This window comes from Colossoma macropomum, unplaced genomic scaffold (assembly GCF_904425465.1).
Source record: "Colossoma macropomum unplaced genomic scaffold, Colossoma_macropomum, whole genome shotgun sequence".
Taxonomy (NCBI): domain Eukaryota; kingdom Metazoa; phylum Chordata; class Actinopteri; order Characiformes; family Serrasalmidae; genus Colossoma; species Colossoma macropomum.
This window is the reverse complement of record NW_023494800.1, coordinates 27,249,255-27,274,794: the sequence shown is the minus strand read 5'-3', so window position 1 is coordinate 27,274,794 and position 25,540 is coordinate 27,249,255. Positions and strand designations below refer to the sequence as shown.

Sequence of the window (25,540 nt, the reverse complement as noted above, 5' to 3'; positions counted from 1 at the left end):
TGATACTTTTCTAAGCATTTATGAAGCATACTTAAAAGCCTTTCTAAACCATTTTAATGATTTTTAACCAGTTTATCAGACACTGCTAAATGCTTACTAATGCTCTAATGCTGCAGCCATAAAAAAATACATGCACTACAGGATCTACAGAACAGCGTCAGTATTATTTCTTTAAAAGAAAGCTTTCTCCCACACTAACGTCTAGCTGTAAAACGTTATTAAGACCTTACCAGGAGGAGTTTTAAGGGGAAAGGCGGGGCCTCGATTGTCAAATTACCTTAGTAGGTGTTGCACGTTGCGGCTTAATAAGGACAAATAGGCGTGACCATGTGGTGTCTGACCAATGAGAAGATGAGACTTCAACGAGCGTGGGAGAAACAAGCCTCAGTGGGCACGGTCATGTTCGGTAGGGGCGGGGCTCCAGCCGGAAGCGTCTCTCTTTCGTCTCCTTGTCATTGAGCTCCGGCAGATTTTGTGTGGAGAGAGACGGACAGCAGCGGCGCAGCGCGACGGCCAACAGGAGACCGCTGGCTCAAAAAAACAGAAAGAGAGAAAGCGTTTTTAAAACAATGAAACCGTCGATGAACGGTTTGCAGCTCGCCAGTAAATCAACGTCGTGTTCTCTTCAATGACGTGACGTTGCTCAGTTAAAGCCTGAAGCTTAGCTGCTTGCTAGCGGAGAGAGAGAGAGAGAGAGAGGGCTGTGTGTCATTGAGAAGGCAGGACACGTCAAGACGAGGCAGAAAAAGGCTGCCAGGCTATCGCTAGCCACACTCGGTGTTCCTGTGGGATATATATATATATATAAAAAGCTTTTCATCTTGTTACACAAATCAGCTCGTCACTTAACTGGCATCGAATAGCTTTGCGGTTCTCGTCGCATCGGATCGGATCCTTCTCCCAGCCGTCGCCTGGACCAAGGGTAGGCAGTAAGGTGAAAAGTGATTTTATTTATTTATTTGGAGTGTCGCTGTGTACGTGTTTCGTGTGTCATTTTTATTCATCGTCAAACGAGTATTTTACGCATTCTTTTATTCGGTAAAGATAAGACTCGCGCTGCGAAAAGCCCGACAAATTAGAAGACGTCATCATTTTTTGTGGGCTAGCTGAAAAGCTAGCTGCTTCGTCGAAAAAGGGAAGGAAATTCCCAGGGCTGTTATAACGTGCAAACGCTGCTGGCTTAGCTCGCTATCAGGGGGGTGTCTTTATGAACTTTGAGTTGGAAACGTCGTCGTGAAAAGGTATGTCGTCGTGTCACCTTCGTGTTTTCTGGCTCCGTTTCTCTCAGCTGGCCTTTTCAATTCAGAGTCTGTTAGCTAGCCTGTTAGCAAGTGCCGGTTAGCTCAGTGCTAGCAGTGAGACGTCACGAGACAGTAATTAGGGAGAGCCAATGAGAAAGCGGCGTGTTGGCTCAGCGGCTTTAACTGCTGGTCGCTCGTAGCAACCTTGAGTGAGAACGTAAGAAAATGTCAGCGGTGGCTGACCATTCGATATCTTTTCGTCGTGTGATGTGGAGTAGACTGGTGTTGAAATACGTGTAATATGTACACTGCTGTCGAAACACTAAGAATGGTTTACCATATCGTTTAGTTGTCCAAATGCAGTAGCCTAACCGGTTGTGCTCCAGTGTGCACTAATATTGAGACCTCAAGAACGATATTCACGGTTCATCGAATTGTCTCCTAGTAGTAAGTCAAGTGTTTAGCCACTCATCCAAGGGAATTCATCAGTTCAGTTATTGATTGATTGAAGACCCCCTGGATGACAGAAAATCTTCACAGATAACCCCTTAACAATTTTGTGTGAAATTAAAAGATGTGAATGAGATGCCACCTAAAAGTACATACAGAGATTAACTAATCCATTTTTATCTCTTTTAGGATAGAGTACCGTGTGGCAGTCTTAACTGGAGAACATAAATGGGGGATTACGGGTTTGGAGTCTTAGTGCAAAACAACACTGGCAACAAGTCCGCTTTCCCGGTACGAATTCACCCCCACTTGCAACCTCCGCATCACCACCAGAATGCAACACCCAGTCCTGCTGCTTTCATAAACAGCACCACAGCTGGGAATGGCAGCAACGGTGGCTCTCCCTGGCTGTTCCCTGCGGCCACTGCCCACAGTAACATGCAAGACGAAATCCTTGGCTCGGAGAAGCCCAAAGCCCAGCAGCAGGAGCTCCAAGAGACACAAGAAAAGCAGCAACTCTCCCCTGGGCACCAGGAGGGTGGGATCATCTCTGAGCTGGAGAAGGCCCGCTCAGAGGAGAGCAAAGTGGAGAGCAGCCCCTCTGAGGGCACGAATGGCAAAGAGAAGCTCCGCCTTGAGTCCCCTGTGTTGACACCCTTTGACTATCAGGAACCCTCTGGCCTGGGCACAGCTGTCCAGTCTAGCACCTCCTCCTCCCTGACCAGCTTCAACAACTGGTCGGCTGCTATCCCCCCAACCCCTTCCACTATCATCAACGAGGACATCAGCTTCTTCAACCCGGCTGCATCCGCCAACAATGGCCCGCTGCTGTTCCAGAATTTTTCGCACCACGTCAGCCCAGGCTTCGGGGGGAACTTCTCACCTCAGATTGGCCCCATCTCCCAGCACCATCCCCCTCACCCCCACTTCCAGCACCCTCACAACCAGCACCAGCAGCACCGTCGCTCGCCTGCCAGCCCGCACCCACCTCCCTTCCCTCATCGCAATGCAGCCTTTGGCCAGCTCCCCCATCTTTCCAACAACCTGAGCAAGCCGCCCTCGCCCTGGGGCAGCTACCAGAGCCCTTCACCTTCTCCTTCCTCCACCTCCTGGAGCCCAGGTGGCGGCTATGGTGGCTGGGGAGGCTCTCGGGGTGGTGAGTTCCGTCGGGGCCTGAATGGCGGCATGACCCCGCTCAACTCCATCTCACCCCTGAAGAAGACCTTCCCCAACAATCACGTGCCCTCGCAGAAGTACTCGCGGACCAGCCCTGGCTTCAACCCCAAGTCCTGGATGGATGAAAGCATTAGCAGGAGCGAGAACATCTTCCCCTTTCAGGTATTTGTAGTAAAAATAGTAAGTCAAATGAGAACCTCTCCATTTTGTTGTTCTTTTATGTACAGTGCTAATTTGCCTGTAGCACATCGTGACAAACGTTTAACTGCTCTAGAATAGAAGCCTGATGCTGTAAGTGCTGGAGGCCTTGATGACTAATGTAGCACTGCCTCTCTATTTCTGAAGATAGCTCTTTGAGAGATATTTATGGCTGACGTCACCCCAAAAAGCATATCAGGGTTTGATAGCGTCTGTGAGCATGAAATAAGTGCACACATGATTTGAGTGCTTGAAGTATAACAATATAGAATACATTGAACGATTTAATTAAAAGGACATAAATATAAATCATGATTCTGGGGCTGTAGTGCTGCAACTTCACCCTGAATGTGGCACTTGTGAGCTCAGCTGGTCACGTGCCCTGCTCCTATTTGTTTAGAGCCTGTCCTCTCTAGTTCAACCAAAGCAGGATTTGACTGTGTATGCTGGGGGCAGGGTGTTTGTGGTGAGAGAGTGAGATGGCAAAATGAGCTTGTTAGACAGGCAACATATTAAATTAAGTATTCCTTTCTGGGTGCCAGGTTACATTCTGAACTAAGCCTTCTTAAGCCAAATTGGCAACAGTGGAAAAATTAGGGGTAAAAGAGATCACAGGAACATTATGTGGGCCTAATTTGGCATTTCATGGTTTTGTTGAAATTGCATTGACCTTGCCAGTTGCATAATAAGTTTCTCTTTGAATGCTTTCTCTTTTGATGGCCTCACATTCCTAACTCAGCGATTGATTTAGTGTTGTTCACTGCCCTCTTTTTATCCTAACATTGAAGTCCCAAAAAGGTTTTTTTTTGTGTCTGTTGAGATTGCTATCCTATCGGCAAGCTGTCTGCTCTAAATTTAGTATTGCTACAATCACATTTCTGTGGGTCACTGGCCTCACGTCACGTGCTGCTCTGTCCCTTTAAGCCTGTGCCAGTGCCACATAGTTTCCATTTCATTACAGTGAACAGGTGCCTAGATCTTCTTATTGAGTCGTTTTTACATGCTGACCATTGTAGTTGTTGCTCTGGGTTCTGGTCTCTAGCATACTGGCTTGTGAAAAGCTACGGACAGGGACTATTTGATAGAGGCTGGAACCTGCGGCTTCACTGCGGAGAACAGGCAGCTCTTGTTCGCAGCTATCTGCTCCAGCTGGTTGAATACGTGATGTGATTCCCAGCACTGCATAATGACGCTGGAAGTTTCCACAGACTCTGTGTGTCTTGGCCAAGACTATCTGGTGTTTGGTGTGAAAGCAAAGGCTGTCTCTTGAGGGGAGGGTGCACACACATACGTATGCACTTGCATACACAACACACACACCCTGGCGCTGGCGAAATGTGTAATTAAGCAGTTGCTCGGAGAGAAAATGAGAAATGGGAGATGCGATCATTCATGGCGGCGGAGATGGTTCTCTTGACAGTAGGCTAGTCGAGCGAAGACACTGTAAAGGAAAACAAAAAAACAAATATGGCTGATGGGAGGCGTCTCTTCCTTGTTATTCACACCAGCGTTTGCTCCATGCTCGAGGCTCAATTAGCGATCAGACTGACAGTGAGACCATTTAAAGAGGTTTATTTTGTGGACAGGCCAGCCTTTTGTGTGCTTATTGTAACAGAGTTCATATGCTGAAGCAAATAAGTTGTTGCACAGCTCATCTCATAGAGCCCCCAAAGGTTAGGTGTAGGCTTTTCTGCAAAGTCATGACTGAGGATGTGAACAATTAAACATAAAGTTGTGCTATTTGTAAGACATACAAATTTAACACACTCTCTATATCCACACTACGACTTTGAAAATGCCCCTTGTCACTAAGGAAAGAAGTCCTTTTTAACCTGAGGCATGCCTCCTATGAATGTAAGGCACTTTCTCTCCATGAAAGCTCATCTTCTATTCCCTTAATGGGAGAGGCTGTTTCCACTTTTCCTATGCTGTTTTAAGGCTGCATTTGAGTCCAAGCTCTGTGCGCTTGGGCCAGCCAGGTCTTTTACTTTCTAAACCCCAGGCATCCTCTTAGCTCTCCGTAAGCTGTGCTAAAGCCTTCCGTGATTGCATGGGCTAGGCCCCGAGCTGGGCATGTACCCAGTTCTGGTTTGGGCACATAACTCCAGGACAGGTCCGCAGGCTTTCTACCCATTAATGGTCTCAGTGCTCTTTGATAAAGGAAAAGGTGTTGTGAGACTGTTCAACTTGAATTATTCCATCTAAGGTTAGAAGGTTAGCATGCTTTTGTGTGGTTCTGTGGGCTTTTAACAGATTTGGATTCATTTGTGCATCCAGCCTCATAATAATAACTCTGCTCAGATGGATGCATAGGTGCTTGGTGTTATAGCCCTGTCTTAGTGAATTCACTTGGTCAGTTGGTCTGCTTTCATTTATTACATATGAATAAATTAGCTTACATATCAGAGCCCAGGGTTTTCACTTATTTTACACAAGAGTTATGGTGTTGATTGCATATAATTTGTTCGGCACATGCTGGTGATGGGCACCAATATGGAAAACCTTGGTGAGATAACTGGAATGATTATGTTGATTTATATTAGGATCTTTAAACATGAACAGGCTGTCTGAAGGGCATAAATTTATTAGATTTGCAAAATGACCTCTCAAAATTTGAAGATTACAGTCTGTGCCTTGATCAGTCTTACAGTGCATACAAAATTATGATCATACATTTAAATAGAGTAAACCTCAGTATATATGCTAATATACCAATCGCCAATAAGTCTGTAAAATCAGCAAATCAGTAAAATGAAACTGCTATACAAATTGACATTTTTTTGCCATGTTAATTGTCCTTGGTTATATAAAGCACGATTTATAAGTGTTTCCTCTAGAATGTTTTTTCAGCAGAGGTGGCAGGCCCACACTCCAAATACTGGGGATCACACACTACTCAACTTGTAAGTTGTTGCTGAAACAAATCACTTAGGGTTCAACGTTTTCCTAAGTTGCCCAATCGGGCAAGATTCCTGAAAGCTTCCTGAAATCTTTGTATTTTACAGTGTTATTTAAAGATAAATAAGCACACCATGCTTATATAAATAAGATCAACATGGTAAGTCTAATGACTGAAACATCGTTTTTAACAAAGCTGTTCAGATTCCTACCGTTGAATCGTATTTCTATTTTATTATAAATACTATTAATCAGTTTAAAGTTATCAATAATCTCATTGTTAGCATTTGCATGCATGAGTTATTGCTTAGTAAATATTATCTTACCTTCTTCAAGTTCCTCTACAGTTCTGGCTACCAAGTTCCAGCCCATTTTTAATTTGAAGGTATATCTCATGTGGATAGTCTGTGAAAGGTTTTTCTCTTTTACCCGTGTGATATGCTGTTGTGACTAACTTGGTCAACTTGGAACCGGCTTCACTGTTCATCTGTCGTATGTCTAGCAGTCCAGATGTGCTATTGGCTTTTTTTGCTTATTCGCGCTTCGCATACATTTTCCTGCGCGTCTCGCTCTGATGTCATTTGTCAACATATAATACTAATGATTTGTTTCACAAGAATGAGTAAGATATAAATTTTTAGGGAGCTGAGTTTGGCCTCACGTTGTTCTGTTGCCCCTCCCCACAACGAACGTGAAATTGCCCAACCGGGCAAGTGATTTTTTTTGCGCTGCTATCACAATGTCGCATTTTACTTGCCCCATGCATTCGGCATTCACTATTGTTGAACCTTGTCACCAAATGCTTGCAAACTCACGCATTCTTCCGTTACTAGGTGATGCAAATAAACAAACTTGGAGTAGCATGTTGCTGCTACGTTTTGTCATTTTTTTATTTATTTTTTTTGTTTTACTTGCTGTATTTACTTCTTTCATGCTCTGTTTTCATTGGCTATTAGAGGAGTCCTTTTAGAATGAGTTGATGACCAGTATACACTGCTTGATAATGCAAGGACCTGGGTGGAAAAAAAAATCCACCTTCTGGGCCTCTCAGATACTACTCGATTTCTTTTCCTCTTGTCGGTTGCATAGACATAAGAAGACCAGGTTGAGTGTTGCCACGTGTCTGCTCTTCATGTATCCATCGTTTCAAATTAAAAGCCCTCTGCAGAAGTCTGTAATTGCGACTTCATGACATTTCATAAAATTCTGAAGCAACGCCGGGAAGAATTTTGCAGTGGCGGGCCACTGCTGCAAAATATATATAGTGGAAACAGTATATCGTAACATACTATTTTAAAGACAGATTGATTGTTTTCCCGTAATCTTCCATGATTTTGTAATGACTTTTGAAAAGTGGCTATTGGAACAGACAAGTGAGTGTCAGAAGTAACCCAGTACTCCCACAATCTGTATGTTTCCCAAAATAGCTTCATGTTCAATAAGCAACTCTTTTAAGGAAAGTGACATTGGTGTTGTAATTGGAAGAAGCCATGTGACTGTGATGGTTACGGCTTTTTAACTCCGTCTCACTGACTGAGAGGTTGTGCTCAATTTTAATTACTTTATCACAAAAGTCAATCATGTTCCCCTGTGAAAAGATTTCTCACCCCCTGCCTTTGCAACCATGCGCATAGGCTGGATTAATAGGCTTTAGAGTGATTTAATGTTGAAGGCTTTGAAATACCTTTACCCACAAAAAACAATGTCAAGTCCCTGCCTCCCTCTGTTCCCATTCCCTCTTTTATTAGTTTGGCTAGAACATTGTGGATTAATGTCATTCTTGAAACACACGTAACATGCCACACTTGATCATTCTCACCACAGTATTTCATCAAGGCTCATTTCTGAAAAACACTCAGTAGACTTTTGCATATCACTTCAACCATAGTGATCTGAAAACAGGCTTTTAGTGGCTGTGGGTGGGAGCCTTCGAGCTAGCTTTGTCTGGTAACGGTGGGGCCCATTCACAGTCTAATTATAGATTCACCTTGCAGACTCAACAGATGAACCAAAGTAACTCCCAGTAGAACAATGAAGAAACACCTATTAGCACCTTTTTAAAACAAAGGTGCTTGACATGACAGAATTTGCCCTGTTTTGCTAATGTCCGCTTCATGCACATTTGAGTACTTCATCATAGCCCTCTCAGGAAAGTGTAGTGGGCAATAATTCTGAAGATGGCCTTTGGCCTATTCTGATATTCTGAATCATTGTGCTAGCACTCTTCACTAGAATAAGTGCAGCATGTGAGGAGTCTCTCTAAGCTGATGGACATAAGTGGTGCTTAGGAGGTCCGAGCAGATGCTGAATCGTGACTGAAAATGGGCAGAGTCTATGGTGAATCACATACTAAGGTACTTGACAACAGAAGCTATGCTAGGCATAGAGACCTGGAATTTGTCCCACCCCCTTTCTTTACCGGAGAGACCAGATTTCCTTTGTCTTTCTCTTTGAGAACAATGGCTGAATTACATGTTGAATGACTCAACTTGCAACAGACAGGGACTAGAAAATTTTGATCTTTTTTGGTTCTTTTCTGGGAAGACAAAGAGCCTAATTTACCACCTACAATCAAATTTCAGTATACGTGTGAGGAAAGTCTTTACCTAGTGTGTTTGAATAATTTGATGTATCAAATCAGATTAATTTACTGTACTTTCCAAGTGTACCAATAATATTTAAAAGCATACCTAATAAAATATAGACCTGTATATATACAGGTGTTCCTGCACAAGATCACATCAAGTTATTGCTTGAAAAAAAAGATGATCAAAGTTTAGCATTTGCCAGGATTTAAAAATACCCATTGAGTCTAGTTATATTTGTGGACAGTACTGTCATTATTCTTTTGTTTTATGCCCAGTCCCTGCATTCCACAGACTAATTAAGTGAATCCTTGGTAAAAATGTTTTTCTGGACTGTACTAAAATGTCCAATTCAGGTGTTTGCCCAAAGGAATTGCACTGGAATGCACGTAATATATCTGATGTTATTTTAGTAATCATTATTCACCTCCTTTCACTCATTTTAAGTACTGCATGGCATTTGTTTTGTATTTGACTTGCACCAGAAAATAATGTACACATGAAAACATTTATGCCCACCATCATTTTAATTGAAATTTTAGTTTTATCAGAAATGGCCCTCACTTCTCATTAGGGCTGAGCAGTATGTTTATAAATAAATAAATAAGTGTGTGTGTGTGTGTGTGTATGTGTGTGTGTGTGTGTGTGTGTGTATATATATATGTGTTTGTGTATATATATGTGTGTGTGTGTGTGTGTGTGTGTGTGTGTGTATATATATATATCTCATTATCTTTAAATTACAGTATGCTTTTCTAAGCATATTGTGGATGTCAGTAGTGCTTAAAACACTTCCCAGCTGCATGCTTAATTACAAAGTGAGCATATTTATAGTCATTTATATGTTCTGGACTAGCATGGCATGCCTTCCAAAAAGACCATCAGCTCATTTGAAAACCCAAAAAACTTAGGCTCCTTTTGTGTATATTCATCCAGCTTGGAGCAGCAATATATAAGACAAATGGTCTGTAAACAGACTACAAAACCTTTTTCACCTTTGAGGGGTAATAAAGAGGTCAGAAGTTCATAATGAGTAATGACTTCAGATCCAGACTAATCTTCTCAAAGTCACTGTTTTAAGTAAAATGTTTCATATTTCACATATTTTCCTTCTAGCTTGCTCTTTAGTGGCCTTTGTTGGATAATGTCAAGCTGAATCTGCAGTGAATTTTTTATTTTTATTTTTTTTAACACAGTACTGATCTGTGATTCATGTACAATTCCATAGCAACCAGTCTATGTGAGAGCACCTGTTTCAGTGCTTCCATAGTGACAGCCTTCGCTTTCAGAGCACCAGACGCTCTCAAATATCAGCACCACTGTAATTCAGCATAGGTCCATGATCAAATTGACTGACCATCTGACCTTCAAACCAACTCGGGTCCAAAATAGTGTTATGTAGTGACGATTTTTTTTTTCTTTAAGAGCAGTGATAATGTATATTAAAGGATATTTCGATTGTATTTCTTTTTGAGCCATTCTGTACCCTAGTACTGTGCTGAATCTGTATATATTTATATATATACAGGTATTGCAGAAAATTATAAAATATATAAAATATGTCTGGCACTTTACACTCTAGTTACTCAAATCACAAAGTGTTTTATATAGGAAAATAAGTAAAAAATTTTGAAAGATGAAAACACTACTATCTAAATGAAAAATAACAGGACAGTTACAGACCATACATGAAATTGAGCCACAATCCTAGCCTAAATACATATGATTTTAATCTGGATTTAAAAACACCAGAGTGTATGAAATGTATAAGAAAATGATCCACCATCTGAGCTGTGAGTGGATACTATGGATGGGCTCTAACGTTGATGATATGCTGGAGTTAATAGCCATTAAACATTTTAATTATCATAAGCAACTCGAGGTCTTTTCCACTGTTGCTACTGTTGTTGGTGTGTGTTGTTAATGCTAATGTTGTGTGAGAAATCATATGAGCTTCACACAGTTCCCAGGGAACACCTCCTGCTGTTGTGTGATGGGAAATGGACGCAGGAACTTGAACAGGATATGAATAGTTGTGAGTTCAGTTTAGTAATTGTACCATGCTGTACCATCTTGTGGAAAAACACCAATGATATAACAAGTATTAGATCTGGGCGATATGGCCAAAAACGTTATCACGCTAAACAAAACTCATATTGTTCGATATCAATACATATCGCGATAAATGTCATCATTTCTTTCACGTTTGAAGGCTGATTTTGCTCCTGGGTGGTTAATTGTGGTTTTAAACTATCACTTATGGTCGGATCATGACAAACACTCGGCAAACAGTGGAACATTTCACAAATCTGTCTTGGGACAGTGGGAGAAAGTTTCTGAGCTGTTCTTATCAGCTGGAAAAGCACAGCTGCAATTTTTGTAATAGTCATTATTTAAGAAAGAAAACAGATTATTTTTAGCTGTCTGGTGACGAGTGCTCGGCTATCCCGTTACAAATACTAAACAAGTGGCCAACAACAGTGCTAAACTCTTTAGTTTCTCAACATTGTCATCTCGGTTCGGTAGGTCACTGCTGTCACTCCTACCACATCCATGTCAGAGCAGATCACAGTATTCAGACAGCAGCTAGCGACGGCTGGATTTCTCTATACTATCGTAGTAGTTTAAGGGGTGAACCGCAGTATATCTGACGTTCGCTGTGTAAAAACATTATCTGCAGTGTGAATCTCTCGCACCAGTCAAACAGAGTCCTCCTTTTAGGTATGTTTAAACTGAAAGCGGTGATTTTGTGTCTCCGTGTTGTGCCGGAGCGCCGGAGCGCTGCTTCAATTAGCCAGCAGCTAAAAACAGCTAACCTGGAAAGACAGCGCTCTCCTGCTCTCCAATGCCTCACAGCTTCCTCAGTTTACTTTCGTTTAAAACAGGGCTGTAACTAACATTAACCCACTTCTTTCTTTCACTTTCATTGCTCGAGAATGCACTAATACTAACATATGACGGTTTGGCGCTGTAATGCGGCGCTGCAGACGTGATTTAACACCACTAAAGTTGTTAGGATGCACGGAAAGAGGTGAGTTCACCGTAGGACTGTACAGTTACGTCAGTTATCTCGTCACTTGGTCACAGGAGAACAGATCACCGGTCCCTCCACTCAAACAGGGAATGTATAACTCCACGTTTCAGATGTTGCTGAAGTATATTTGACAACCCTTTTAAAACTTGTGGCCTCGTCCCTCTCTAATCAAGTCTAAAAACTCGGAAGTGCACCCTCTCCTGGCGACAGCAGAGTAGTGTCGCTTTCCTTGCAGTAGAAAACGCCACCAGGGCTTTCGCTAGAACGCGCCCAGTCCTAACAAGTATAAAGGACTTCCAAGTGGATGATGTGCAGTGGACAATTTAAGGAATTGGTAGCTGTCAGAACTGAATTGCTTTAGTCAGTCACAAGCAATGGACCCATACATTTATGGAATAGCCTACTAGAGTTTGGCTTTCTTTACTGATATTAAATGGATAAATGAAGTGTAATTAAAATAAATCTATAGATTGGAAATGATGCACAAATTTTATTTAATGGTTACATTTTAAATTATGCACAAATTTTAAATTTGTTTTGTTATGTTGCTTTTGCATGTGGTTTGCTTATGATTCTCCCAAATCTTCATGTATTTGCTCACTGTTTTGGCTGTTTCTCTTTTTTGCGTTCAAGTGATTTATTTGTTAATTAATTGTTCATGGTTTATGACTCAATGTATTAGGTTTAAAAATAAGCGAAGAGTCATGTAGAATAATTTATTGCTGCTAAGTTCCGTTCTTTATCAGGTTGCCACTTTGGACCAGCTTTTATGACAATTTCAATGCTTCTACATTTCCCAGCCATTTTTGTGACCATGTTTAAAGTTCGAGTTAATCATTGGACATGTCACACAGTGCAGAATAGAAGGGAATAATTAAGACTTGAGCTTGTTCGCTGCTTCAGCCTCTCGCAAATGTGAACAAGCACCACGAACAGTTCGATTGAACAAAAGCCCACTGGCTCGAAATCCTTTGCAGATGAAAGCGATATTCCCACAGAGCTGTGGGATATGAGAAATGTCATCATAGTTTTATTCTTGTCCTCTAATGCTCGTCTCCCCCTCCTTTCCCTACTGCACAGGAGCGCACTCGATCATTCGACGGCTTCAACATGCACTCCCTGGAGAACTCGCTCATCGACATCATGCGAGCTGAGCAGGACACCCTGAAAGGTAAGATAAGAGTCAAAAGAATGAGCTCACGTGTGAAAGCCCTTTATCGATGGCCAAAAAACCTTTGTCCTCTCCTTCAGCTGTCTGCTTGATGCAGGCACTGACACGTGATACAAGTATGGTGCTTTCTGTGTGAGTGAAATGTGTGGCAGTCTTTAGTTATTCTTTAAAGCTGTCAGTCTTTCTAATATGCAGTAGAAGGAGCTCCTCTTTTGTGTGAGGTTTTGCTGTGTGCCATCTCCGTTTCCATGAAAGCTGGTTCGTTATTACTCAATTAGACTCATGTTCCCCTTTCTCCACTGACTGCAAGTCACAAGGCACTTTCCTACCAGACCCACCTTTGAAGATGTTAGGGGTAGTGGCAGTTAATGAACCCATTTGGTTATTTTAGCCAGCCTGTAAAGAAACTAGATTACATCTTTTATGCCCACTGCTGCCTGTATGACTCTCAAAAATGGAAGTGAATGTGTGAAAGAAACCCAACCCTTCCCCTGATTTTTTTTTTCCCCCCATCTCATGTTCCCCAGTCTCTAAGAACAGCAGACCCTTGTCCATTGCAGATAGTGTTAGCGGTTTTGGAGATGTGGAGATTTCCTTGACATCAGACATGGTCTGAAATTTTCTTTATGTGTGTGTGTCTGTGCGTGTGTGTGTGTGTGTGAGGGAGCAGGCAGCTGCCAAAAGCTCTCCATTAGTACTGAGCCTCTGGTCAGAGAGAGGAAGCACTATGCTGACCTACAAATGGCTGTTTTGCTTAGTTTTGTAGCAGAACTTAGCAAGGACTTTGTCCACACTTCTAGCTCTGAGGTCTCTACAAGCTAATCACATGTTTCTTAGGGAAAAGGGGGATGTACCAACTTCAATATTAAATTGCCAGGGTTGTGATGGTTTTAAAAGTGCAAAAGTGCAACAATGTATGAGGTATAAATTGTTAAAGGAGCATCATTTGTGACATTTGAGTGTTTTTAGTTTGCAAAGTGTCAGGTAAGAATACAAACCTGTCTAGGTTTTTTTGTGTCCTGAAGGTTGGTTTGCTTCTGCAAAGGTTTTGTCAAACTTTCCAATATATCAAAAGACAGAAGATCAAAGGAGAGTTCTTTAGCTCATCACTCTTAAATTGAAGCACTGTACCTGGTGCATTGAGTTTCTGTATTTGGTAATGCTCAGGTTTCCTCTGTGCTTTGATGTAGCTCATCATGCAGCTAGCTTACTGTGTGGTAGTCCAGGTATTGCAGAAAATTAAAATTTCATTTTCTTGCCTTGTACGTCAACTGTTCTGGTGTCCACTTTCATCAGGCTTCCTTTCATTTGCTCTACTTATCTTTTGATTTGTTTCGAACAGTGAACCTTCTGTGAGAGGGTTCACGATGAAATTGTCTTTATAATGGAAGCTCCAGTAATTAAAAGATAATTATCTCCACGTAGAGTACATTCCATCTCCGTTTCCAAGCCTGGCCAACATGCTGTGCAAACTTAACAGTTAACGTTGTAGTATCAGCTCTGATTCATGCACCTTCACTCTGACACCTTTGAGCTTGACCCCTCTGATACGTACCAGTTAAGCTTGGAAAGGCTTGGCTAAACAAGTCATGGAAAGAGAAAGATTGAAAAACGTGTGTGAAAGAGCTTTGAAAGACTTCCAGCATTGTGCTCCGCCAGTAGAAAGGGCTTTCTGTTCTCTCTGGAGCAACAAAACATTGTGCTGGCTCCAGCATTGCTGCTGGCCTGGCTACTAGATGGCTCCCCTAGTGCCTAACTGGAAAGGACTTTGGTTGTCAGTGGTGCTCCCCAACAGTGGAACACTTCATGCAAACTAACTGGTTTTGCTCCAACCATGTTCCTTTCATTCTTTTACTGGAGATGGTTATCTGAATGTGACATATTTTGACTTGGATGATGGATGACAGCTGGGAACCCAAAGAAATATGCTGTACATGGAACATGTAGAGCGCTGGCATTTGAAAGGTCGTTGTAAAATTATTGTCTTCTTTGATGGACAGTTGTAGCAAAAGAAAAGCAGAGGAGCAGTGGGAATGTAGAATTTTAAATGGTCAATTTACATGTGAAAACAATTAAAATGGCATTTTACTTTGAAGTTCTTATTGTTATGGCCTTGAAAGGTAGACTTGTTTAGCAGTTAGTTAAAGTTTACTTATTTGAATTGGCTTAACTTGATGTATTATTGAATCTTGTAAGCTACTCATTGATTATTTAATTGTGCTGGCCTCTAGTTTAAAATCAGTTCTGTCATCAGTTAGTAAATTGAGATAAACAAATAAGGAAAACGAAATAAGGCAGAAAAGAATGTTTTTCAAACGGAAACTACCTACCTAGTTTTTGTCAGTTAAATTTACAGTAACAAAAGTGAAATATCTCCACAAAGTACTGCCACAAACCATGAGTGGCCAGTGGACACAGATGTTCTTATACTTCTTTTCAGCCTTGTACTAAATGATTTATACCCTCCTCTCCCAAAGGTCGCCTTGGATTCGCCCATCCAGGAGGAGACAGCCCTTTGCCTATAAATGGTGCGTAGATGGATTTTATTGCTTTATTGCACTAGTGGCTTAACCCCGTACAAGCAGATGGACAGACAGGCCCAGTGAGCTGTGTGTTGACACAGTCAGCAAGATTAGCAGCGTGTTTGTGCCTAGGAAGCACTACCCATGTGCCTTAGCGCTAGCCTTTGTTGCTTTGTGGAGGGGGGTAAACTCAGTCTCACCGGTTCGTTATCCAGTCGTTTGCTTCACCATTAGCCCATGCTCACTCAACTGCAACAGTCTAGTCTATTTGCATAGATTTGACATGTGCTAATGCAGATATTTATAATTTCCCAACCATGCCCCAAATCACACAAATGAAACATGAAAGGTGCAGAGGCACAGCTGAACTTTTCTTGTTTTCCAGTGTGTTTTCCTTTCAGGATTAAAAATTTGGTTTGCTTAAACAGTGTCTTGTACGTTTTAATAATTTGTGTCCTTATTTAGGATATAGACTAAGCTCAGTAAATAAAATACATTTTGACCAAAGGCATTAGCTTTTTGAGCTTATCTTTTTCACAGTTAGCCTGTTCATTGCAAGAGCACTGCACTTCCAGCACTGGTAAAACTAAAGTGGATACTGCATGTTGAAAATTGGTTCTCTTCACACCAAGGTATTCCCAATCCCAGTTATGATGACCGTGTGCTCTGCACATTTTTGCATTTTCCCTACTATATGTACAAATTTGTTAATGATTTGAATAATGTGTTTGTGATGAGAGAAAAAACAAAAATGTGCAAAATGTGAGGTCATGAGGACCGGGATTGGCAGCCTCTGCTTTAGGGGACTGCTCTAGTTAAACAGTATCAATTTTGCAAGTTTGAGAACTTTCGAGTTTTGCTGTTTTGGAAATGCTGTTCATTGGCTAGCTATGTGCTCAATCCTCTAGCACCAGGGCACTGTCTAGAACATCTCCTTTGGAAATGTATACATTTCAGTTGCTGCCGTTTGGGCTCTGAGACACGTGGGGGTGTATATACTGAATCTTGCTCATGATGAAGCAGCAGCGGATGGGCATTCTTTCAAAGGCTTTTGGATAACCTTAGGCATCAAGCCAGGAGAATCTAGACAATTTCCTCACAGTGTTTGAGCTCCTCTTGGCCCTGCTGAACAGGAGGTAATAAAGGAAGGAATGAAGAAGTGTTGATATAGTCCAACCTCTGTTTGGTATGTAAACTGCACCATAATAGAAAGATCCTTTGTGATGCCATACACATTAAAGCGTACAAGTATATGTTTCACTGATAATTAAAAAAAAGAATGTTTCAAACTATATTAGGTGGGTTGGTTAGGGGCATTTTAACAGAAAGATGATGTAGAGAAAACGTGTTCCCTCACATGTGATCTTATTTTACATGCAGCAAGGAATTATGGGAGGCGACGAGGTAAAGAATGAACTTTTGACCGATTCAGAATGAGCAGAAATAATAATTTTAGAAAATTTCTCCACATGAACAATTTAGAAAATTATGCCAGTGCCAATGTCTGCATGAAATGTTGTGGGGAGCATTGTTAAATTGTGTGCATGTACATGTGCGGCCTCCATCTTCATTTGTGTTTTGATTGTGTGCCTATTTGCATCTTTCCTACCGTATTTCCCTAATTTTGGGTGGAAAACTAATTTTAATTGGGGCTTTTTTCGTGCTTTGTGCAGCTGTGCACACACACACACACACACACACACACACATACACATATATGAGGCATATTGTGTGAATGAAGTATATTTTTGAAATATTTTATCGTGAAAAATGGTAAAAGCTCCGAAGGTCATATAGATAAATTTATGGAGCATACATGTAATCATACAGCAGCTTTTCATAGGCAAAAACAATGCTAAACGTTGTATATTGAGCTTACATCTACGACTACTGTTATCAACTACTGTTATTCTCACTAATAGCAGCAGCTGTTAACATAAGCTGGGAGCAGAAGCATGGCAAGTGGGCGAAAGGCTAAGCCTAGGAGACCAGGCCTTCTTTACATGTTTCTGGACAAAAAAATGGTGCAAGATTTACTTAATTACTTAGAACTTAATTATTTATGTATGTATGTATGTGTATGTATGTACTGAAACGTGACAAAAACATCCCCGACTCCATCATTCAGCTTAATAGGATAATGTTAGTGTGTTTTGCATTGTATGTGTGATGCATTATCTGTGCTTGTTTGTGGCATACCACTATAGAGTTTTTGGCAAATCTCCTATCTTTAGAAGAATTTAAACTGGTATACTGGATGAACCTGTATTCTGCCCACAACTAATACATGCCACACATCTCAGCCATAGACACACAGACACTTGCATGTGGGTGACAGTTGGGACTCACTCCCTTACATAAACTCTCTTATAAAGCAGCTCAGGCCTGCTTTCTGTCATGTCAGTAGGAAAAGATCTGCTGTAGCTTAAGCCTAGAAACATACGGCATGGAATAACACTGCTGAAGCTCAGGAACAGATCTACACAGCTGTAACGTAGGATGGGTCCCAGCTAGCCCAAACAGCATAAAGAGAAAGGGACCAATAAAAGAGAAGCAGGAACTCAGCCAGAACATTAACTACACTGGTCAAAGCTACTTTAAACAAAGAAACTGCTCTGCTTTCATTCAGAATACAAACAGAACAGGCTGTGGTTTATTTACTCAAAAGGTGAATTCATTTACAATGAGCTGAGTAATTTATGTAAATGCTTATGAAATCATTACGCTCAAATGAAAAATTCATTTTACATAACATTGTTTGCTTCTTGAGGGCTCCTTTTAGGCTTGAGGTAATTTGCCTTTCACATTTGTTTGACTGGTAATGGGCTTTGATGTAGCCATCAATTAGAATTGCCAAGCACAGGTACTGATCTCTTCATGGACCTCTTCCAGGCCACTCTTCTTTGTTCCCCATGGAGGATGGCTTCCCAGACGAGGAGAGGGCTGAGCAGAGCCTGCCTGGCCTGAGCTCCCCCCACTGCTTCCCACACCAGAATGGAGAGAGGGTTGAGCGCTACTCCCGCAAGGTCTTTGTGGGTGGCCTTCCCCCTGACATAGATGAAGGTATTACCCCATAGAGTGAGATTGTTACGCTGTTGTTCATGTTGAACATACTATTGAAACTTGTTGTAGAATCAGTTAATTTATGTTTTATTGTCTTTTCCAGATGAGATTACTGCTAGTTTCCGACGCTTCGGGCACCTGTTTGTGGACTGGCCCCACAAGGCTGAAAGCAAATCTTACTTTCCACCAAAAGGTGGGTGAAGATCTGTAACACAGCAGGAGTTTGGGCTTTGCCAAACCATTCTTGTGAATTTTCAAAGACTCCCCAGGCAGAGTATAGATTTATCTCACTGTACTAGTACATGTGATTACAATGGACCAAGTTTTGCTTCCCAGATTCTGTTTTACAAACACACAATGTAAAAGAAGCTTCCTGATTTGTATATTGCTCTGAGAGAGTTTAGTCACTCACATCAATGTGGACAAAGGTACTCACTAACATGCTGATGGAGTTTTGTTGATTTCCCCAAAAGGTTATGCATTTCTCCTGTTCCAAGATGAGAGCTCTGTTCAGGCTCTGATTGACGCTTGCATTGAAGAAGATGGCAAGCTTTACCTGTGTGTTTCCAGCCCCACCATTAAAGACAAACCTGTAAGAGTGACTTTTCTACATGAAACATTTTGGTTCATGCCATATCAAAGCCAATTTGTGTTCCACATTAGTATCATGACATTTTTGTAGACGATCGGAGTCTTCAAGTAGAGGTAGAAGTGAATAAAAATAGAATTAGCAAGATGTAGTGTTAGAAATTGCATGCTTTTATATGTACCCTTCATTTTTAATTAGGACAGACACTGAAAAGCTTACTTCCTGTCCTAAAGATCTTTTTTAATTTTTTAGATAAGCCATATAATGTGTTGTTAAATTTTGAAAATCAATGAAAACCAAAAGTATGCAGTGTCCTTACAAGCATATAGCAGTGCAAAACGCATTTTCTCTTATATCTGTTAAAGGCTGCTGAGTTTGCTTTCCCTTTTCTTATTAAGCTCATGGGCTGACTGAGCTTTTGGATTTTACACAGCTGTAAGTTTAGAGCTGACATTCTCTATTAAAACAGGTCCAGATTCGCCCTTGGAATTTGAATGATAGTGACTTTGTGATGGATGGATCTCAGCCCCTGGATCCCAGGAAGACCATTTTTGTGGGTGGAGTACCACGCCCTCTTCGTGCAGGTATGCTGTGGAGCTAGGGACATTTTCCCAGTTACTCTACCAGCAGTTACCATAGTGCTTTGTAGTGTGTTATTGTGATAAACCCTGGATTTAAGGTTAATTCAGATAATGATAATCTTGCTGATGATCCACTCAAGCTGCCCTGTGTGTGTGTGTGTGTGTGTGTGTGTGTGTGTGTATGCTTGTGCTTGTTATTTTTGACCACAGTGGAGCTGGCTATGATCATGGACAGGCTGTATGGTGGCGTGTGCTATGCAGGCATCGACACAGACCCAGAGCTGAAGTACCCTAAGGGAGCAGGGCGGGTCGCGTTCTCTAATCAGCAGAGCTACATTGCTGCTATCAGCGCTCGTTTTGTACAACTGCAGCATGGAGAAATCGATAAACGGGTCAGTGCAGGCTCCCACTGCAACTAAACTGAGACACTCCCCTTGAACCATCCATATAGCACAGAACAAAAGACAACATGTTCACTAGTATAACAAAATATTGATCTTATATTTTGTTTTCACTTGTTTAATCACTTTGGGTTTTGTGTTAGGCTGCAAATCAAACAAATGGTGTGAGCTACAAGAGCAAACAATGACCAAGACAATGACCTTTATTTATTGGGTTGTGTTTGTGATATTAAATAACATTCCATCAGCTGCATCCATATTAGATGCCCAGTTTGAGCTCTCACACTCTCTCTGCAGGTGGAAGTGAAGCCATACGTCTTGGACGACCAGCTGTGTGATGAGTGTCAGGGGACGCGGTGTGGAGGCAAGTTCGCTCCTTTCTTCTGCGCTAACGTCACCTGTCTCCAGTATTACTGTGAATACTGCTGGGCGGCTATCCACTCACGTGCTGGCCGAGAGTTTCACAAACCCCTGGTGAAAGAGGGTGGCGACCGACCTCGCCACATCTCCTTCCGCTGGAACTAAGGTGACAGGCAGGGAGATAGACAGGGGAGAGAAGGCTAGGAGTCGCAAAATCATCGTCTGAATAAATGCACTTTTCTGTTGCTGGTTCCTTTTTAATTTAATTAAAAACACACATTTTAATTTGTCATTTAATATAAAGTTTAAAAAAATGGATATGTATCCAAAAATATTCAGGAAAAAAGTACAATATGTAATGCATCTCTGTTTTTTTTGTTTTTTTTTGTTTTTTTTTGTAATCCCATTCGATTTCTTTTTCTTAGAGCACAGAGATATGAAAATATTGAGTATTAGTATAATTTGTCATTGAGTATGACTATCTGTATGACTATAATTGGCTGTTTGTTAACATTGAATTACAAGTATTACATTTTGTTTTATATTTGATTCAAAAGGCTACAGAGCAGACATGGCGAGAAGGTGTTGCTGATGAAGAGTGCACTTATTTCTTTGTTGAATAGAGTGCAAATGCAGTGTAAGACCCCAGTGTTTTAACCAAAGCTTAATCACAATTGGTTTGTAAGAACAGCAAAGCAAAACAAAACAAAACAAAAAAAGCTTCCAAAAGCGGATCCTCTCAATAGATCAAATATTTCAACATTTTATCAATTTACGACCAATGCTAATATCTAATGTTTTTTGACAACTATTGATGCCGCATCAGATTTCTGGGTTTGATTTCTATTATGAAATGCAAGAAACTTATACCTCAAGCTTAGCTGCTAGTTTGTTGAGTAAGATGTAGAAACCAAGCTGGTCTCCCCCCTTTCCATGCTGAACACAGAAAAGGGAAATGACATCTGCAAAAGGCACAGTAAGATATCTGCGCTGTCACTTCCTAAGTAAAAAAAACAAAAGAAATACACAAATTGATTTCAACAGTGGTTGGGAAACATAGCATCTAAATGGGGAATGTATGGCGTTAAAAGAGCAGTAATTTGCCTATGGGCTGGTTCAGCAGCAAGGAATCCTAATCCATTTGTGGCCCAGCTGCGCCAAAACCAGCTTTAGATTCTCTAAGGCTGTCGGCAGCAAGGAACTTTTACTTCGTCTCGCAATGTGTGCAGATTTCCAAGCCTTTACCCCAGCCGACAACATTTTTGACCCGAAAAGACGTAAACATAATAGCAAAAAAAGTGCTGAAGATTTTAAGAGAAAAGAAAGACAGAACCAAATACCTCCTGTTCTGCAGCATCTGTGCCGACTCAGCCTGAGTTAGAAGCATAACTGAAGGTAGTCCACGCATCGCTCCTCAATCCTCACACCCCACCCCCTACGCACGCAGGTCTCTCACTTTGACCTGCAACATACAGGTTTTACTTTCAGACATTAGGGAACCAAAGATGGCTGTATAGTAGTGAGCAAGACCATAGCTCACTTTTTTCTTTTCCCTCCTCCAAACAGGTTTCCGTTCAGTTTATTTATGCTATGACCCCAACACACACACACACACCTCATTCCATTCAATATTTATGACCAGATGAACTCCAGCAAACCAAAGATTGGCCTTGAATTGATAAGCATGCAGTCAAAATCCACAGTAACACTAGTGAAAACCACTGAGCCCAGTGTACACTGGCCTTTCCGCAAGTCCACCCGCTTCTTTTCCAAAGGTCAAAAAAGGAGACATATGTTGTTCAGCAGTCGGGTATCGTCTTGAGGAAATTTATGCTAGCCGTCAGATTTTGGGAGGTGAAACGTAAAGCTATGAACATAGCATCCGATTTGGTTGACGATTACAAGCTTTCATTATCTGATTCTGCTAGCGTAAACGTCAGGGAGATAGTGAAGAATTATAACTTGATACACTAGTGAGAAACTTATCCTCGTGTTGGCTTGATGGTGTTCTAGTGCACCCATTCTGCACCATCACTTAGGCTTGTGGGTGTGGTGGTTGAACATTTTAGAAGTTAAACACTTTTTGAAGAATTTGCTGTTAATGAGATGAGATAAAGATTATTTTATACATGGCCTGCTGATTTTTGGTACAGTGTTTTCTAGCTAAATTATTTTGTCATGCACATATAAACATTTATTATGCACTACTTTTCTAAATACTTTTTTTTTTTTTCAACAGTCATTTTAGGCACATTTTTCACAAATGGGAAAACTCCTTTTTGCAATACCTCAATTTTTCACATTGTGAAAGGTAGCTTTTGTACTTTTGTTACTGAGAGATCTGCATATATGGAAATTTTCATTTAAGAGAAAAAAAAGTTGAGTGATTTTAATATATATTATTTTCAATTATGCTTTTTATACATTTCAGTGCTGAGGAATCTTTACAACTAAGCGCACACTTGCGTTGATGCGACTTCAAATCTGCAGAGGAAAGATCAAAGTATACCGCTTAAGGTCTTGGATCTTGTACACTAGATTTTAATGACACACACACACATATATATGGGTTAAAAAAAACCTAAACAACAGCATGGCAAGAACAAGTTGTCATTAAATTAATGTTAATATTAAAAATGGTTATCCTAGTTGGAAAAAAAGGTAAACTTGTCATTTTAGTTTCCTCTCCATAGCTGGAATATAAACTATAATATAAGGAGAATGCAAAATTTGGTTCATGTTTAGGCTGACTCTCGTATCACAAGAATGGATGTTTGATGTTTAGATATTTTAACATTTGAAAATATATATTCTTGAACTGCCAACTAGCTCCTATTGTAATCCTTAGCATGCATGATGAGAAAAAAAAAATAAGTACATGAATTAGCTATTAAAATTAATTGTTGTGGTTGTGCACCAGATGTTTCTAAACATTTAATTTGTTAAGGACACCCCACACCCTGCACCCTCCTGTATGTTATTCTCTATGCCTTCCCCATTATCCAGTATCTTCAGGATGCACAGATAAAGCAAACATTAAAGCGAAGAGAGAACTCTAAAAATCCAATTAGCAGTGCAGGACGAGAGCATCTTATTGGACGCTGTTGAAAAGACTTGAGAACTTCATCCCTACTGTCTGTTTGAAGTAAAATCACAAACTATTTGGAGGAAGGGGAACTTTAAGACTTGAATGTGGTAAATGTTGCAAGTTAACTTCGAGTTGTTATGTGCAATACTTTTTTTGAACTTTTTCCAGATAAAGACTCTTTGCAATGTAATTCTTTAATGCCATTTTTAATTGCTGACATTTAAAGAAGATGTTAATATGTTTTTCACAGTCATTTTCTACTGTTATTGTAATCCTTTTCATGCTGGTGTTTGTAAAAAAGAAAAGAAATCAGACTATTTGTACTAATATAAATAATTGAAGTTATTTTTAAAACATTAAAGGTTTTGTGCTCATTTGCTTATTTTGTTTATTTCAAGCTACTGTGATTGATTGCATTGTAATTATTAGGTCAACAATGTATTTAGCTGTTTATTGGTATATTTTTAATTGGAATGTATAATTAATTTTTATAATTTTGATCAGATTTTTGTTATATTTTTGAGGTGAAGCTTTTAATATGTTAAAGTGTCTAGTTTTTACTAATTGCTATATTGTGCTCCACAATATATGGTTCACATTTTCTGAAGGAAAATAAATATTTAAATATCTGTCTGTTAATGATGTTACTTAATGGCAAAATTTCAATAGTTTTTAACTGTGTATGGGAAGGTTGTTGTATTTATTAATAGCATTTTTTTACTTAAGATATCACCTTAATTTTTATTGTCATTTCACTTTATAAGTTCCTATTTTTGTATTTTTCTTTCTAATTAAGTTATGTTATACAAATGTCCATATTCTAGGAGTTGGTCTGTAAGTGCTAGTGAAACAAAAAGAAAAATCTAATGTTATTTAATTGTTTGCAGCCAACTATTTATAACAATATGCATAATTTTTAAATATTTGTAATGTGAAATGTTGAATGAATAAATCTTAACTGTGACAAGACAAGTTAATGTTGGTTATTTTTTCGTAAAATTTGTGTTCTTGCTTATTCCTGGTGTGCCCTCCGATTGCATGATCTCGTCAGTTGGAGCCCCAGGCATTACTGAATGTCTCAGTGGCTTTAGAAGCCAATGACACAAAGGAATTGCTATTGTGTATGTGTATGATTATGCTTGTGTATCTACCTTAATTGTACTGATTATGGTTGTGTTCAAGTGACAGAAAATAACATTTCTAACATGGAAGCAATCTCTACTGATGCTAATGGAGACTCTTTGGAATGTAGATGAATGTTATGTACAGCACGAATGCTCAGTAGCACCATCTGGTGTTTAGTAATGTTCCCATGAAGAACTGCTTTATTATTCTGAGCAGCACACATTCACTGCTATCTACCAAAGTAATGTTGCTGGATGCCTTTTCCAGTTTGTTTTGATGCTGTTAGCTAGTAGTTCTCCACATTATGTACATTAGGTCCAGTGTCATAGCCTAATGTCTCCATATGTGAAACTGAATGATTTTATATAGAGCCCTTTTATAGCCTCTAGGCCAGTGGAGATCTACACGTTTCACCTTTAACCTGAAGCTAACACACCTCATTCAGCTAATCAAGGACTTCTCGAGGAAATATTTAGGTCATGTGGGGTTGATGAAGATTGGAGCTAAGGTCTGCAGGGAGGTAGCTCTCCAGGAGCAGAGTTGGTGACCACTGCTCTAGGCTGTAGTGGCTGATCAAAATTAAAAACCTGGACGGGTTACCTTTCCTGAAATTACTTCTTTTGGTATGCAAGCTTTCTTGCTACAACATGAACACAAACTTTTCATTGAAGAAAGTGCTGTTCTAAAAAAGAGGCGAGAATAAACATTTCATCTTAATTTGTAAAAAACACTTCTCTGAAGAGCCTTTTGGCGATGGTGTTAGTATCTCGAGGCCCAGTTTTTCCTGCAAGATAAAGTTTTTGACCAGAGTATATAAATTTTTATTGGCTTATTAGTTAATGATGGAAAAGTACACTTTTATACTGCTGACAGAGTACGCTCTAGGCCAAACTGAGTCAGCAAAAGTTTCTATCCACAAAATGCATTCTAGACAGACTTCAGTTGTAAATCAGGGAAAGACAAAATCATAATCCACACCGTACTGATCATGTGAGACATGCAGATATCTAAAATGCAAACCAAGCTGAATGTACACTTCAACAGAAACTGCCCTCCTG

At 40.3% G+C, this 25,540-nt stretch overlaps 1 protein-coding gene across 5 annotated transcripts; it reads left to right on the top strand.

Moving 5' to 3' along the window:
* Window positions 1–453: 453 nt before the first annotated feature.
* On the top strand, window positions 454–24,329 carry cpeb4b (cytoplasmic polyadenylation element binding protein 4b). Of its 5 annotated transcripts, none has more exons than XM_036588528.1 (11): window positions 454–922; window positions 1,881–3,029; window positions 12,663–12,753; window positions 15,231–15,281; window positions 16,656–16,679; window positions 18,168–18,338; window positions 18,442–18,531; window positions 18,812–18,930; window positions 19,397–19,511; window positions 19,719–19,900; window positions 20,207–20,609. In XM_036588528.1, the coding sequence occupies exons 2-11, from the start codon at window positions 1,920–1,922 to the stop codon at window positions 20,432–20,434; spliced, it is 2,181 nt and encodes a 726-aa protein (XP_036444421.1). In that variant the 5' UTR covers window positions 454–922; window positions 1,881–1,919; the 3' UTR covers window positions 20,435–20,609. The 5 variants fall into 5 exon arrangements, with proteins under 5 accessions (XP_036444421.1, XP_036444424.1, XP_036444426.1 ...); XM_036588531.1 differs by having other exon boundaries at window positions 455–934; window positions 20,207–24,329; XM_036588530.1 differs by lacking the exon at window positions 454–922 and adding an exon at window positions 951–1,241.
* Window positions 24,330–25,540: the final 1,211 nt, after the last annotated feature.

Coding starts and splice junctions, on each gene's coding strand:
- cpeb4b (XM_036588531.1), top strand. CDS start 1,920: ATGGGGGATTACGGGTTTGGAGTCTTAGTGCAAAACAACACTGGCAAC. Junction 18,532..18,811: donor ATCTTACTTTCCACCAAAAG/GTGGGTGAAGAT, acceptor TTTCCCCAAAAG/GTTATGCATTTCTCCTGTTC. Junction 19,512..19,718: donor ACCACGCCCTCTTCGTGCAG/GTATGCTGTGGA, acceptor TTTTGACCACAG/TGGAGCTGGCTATGATCATG.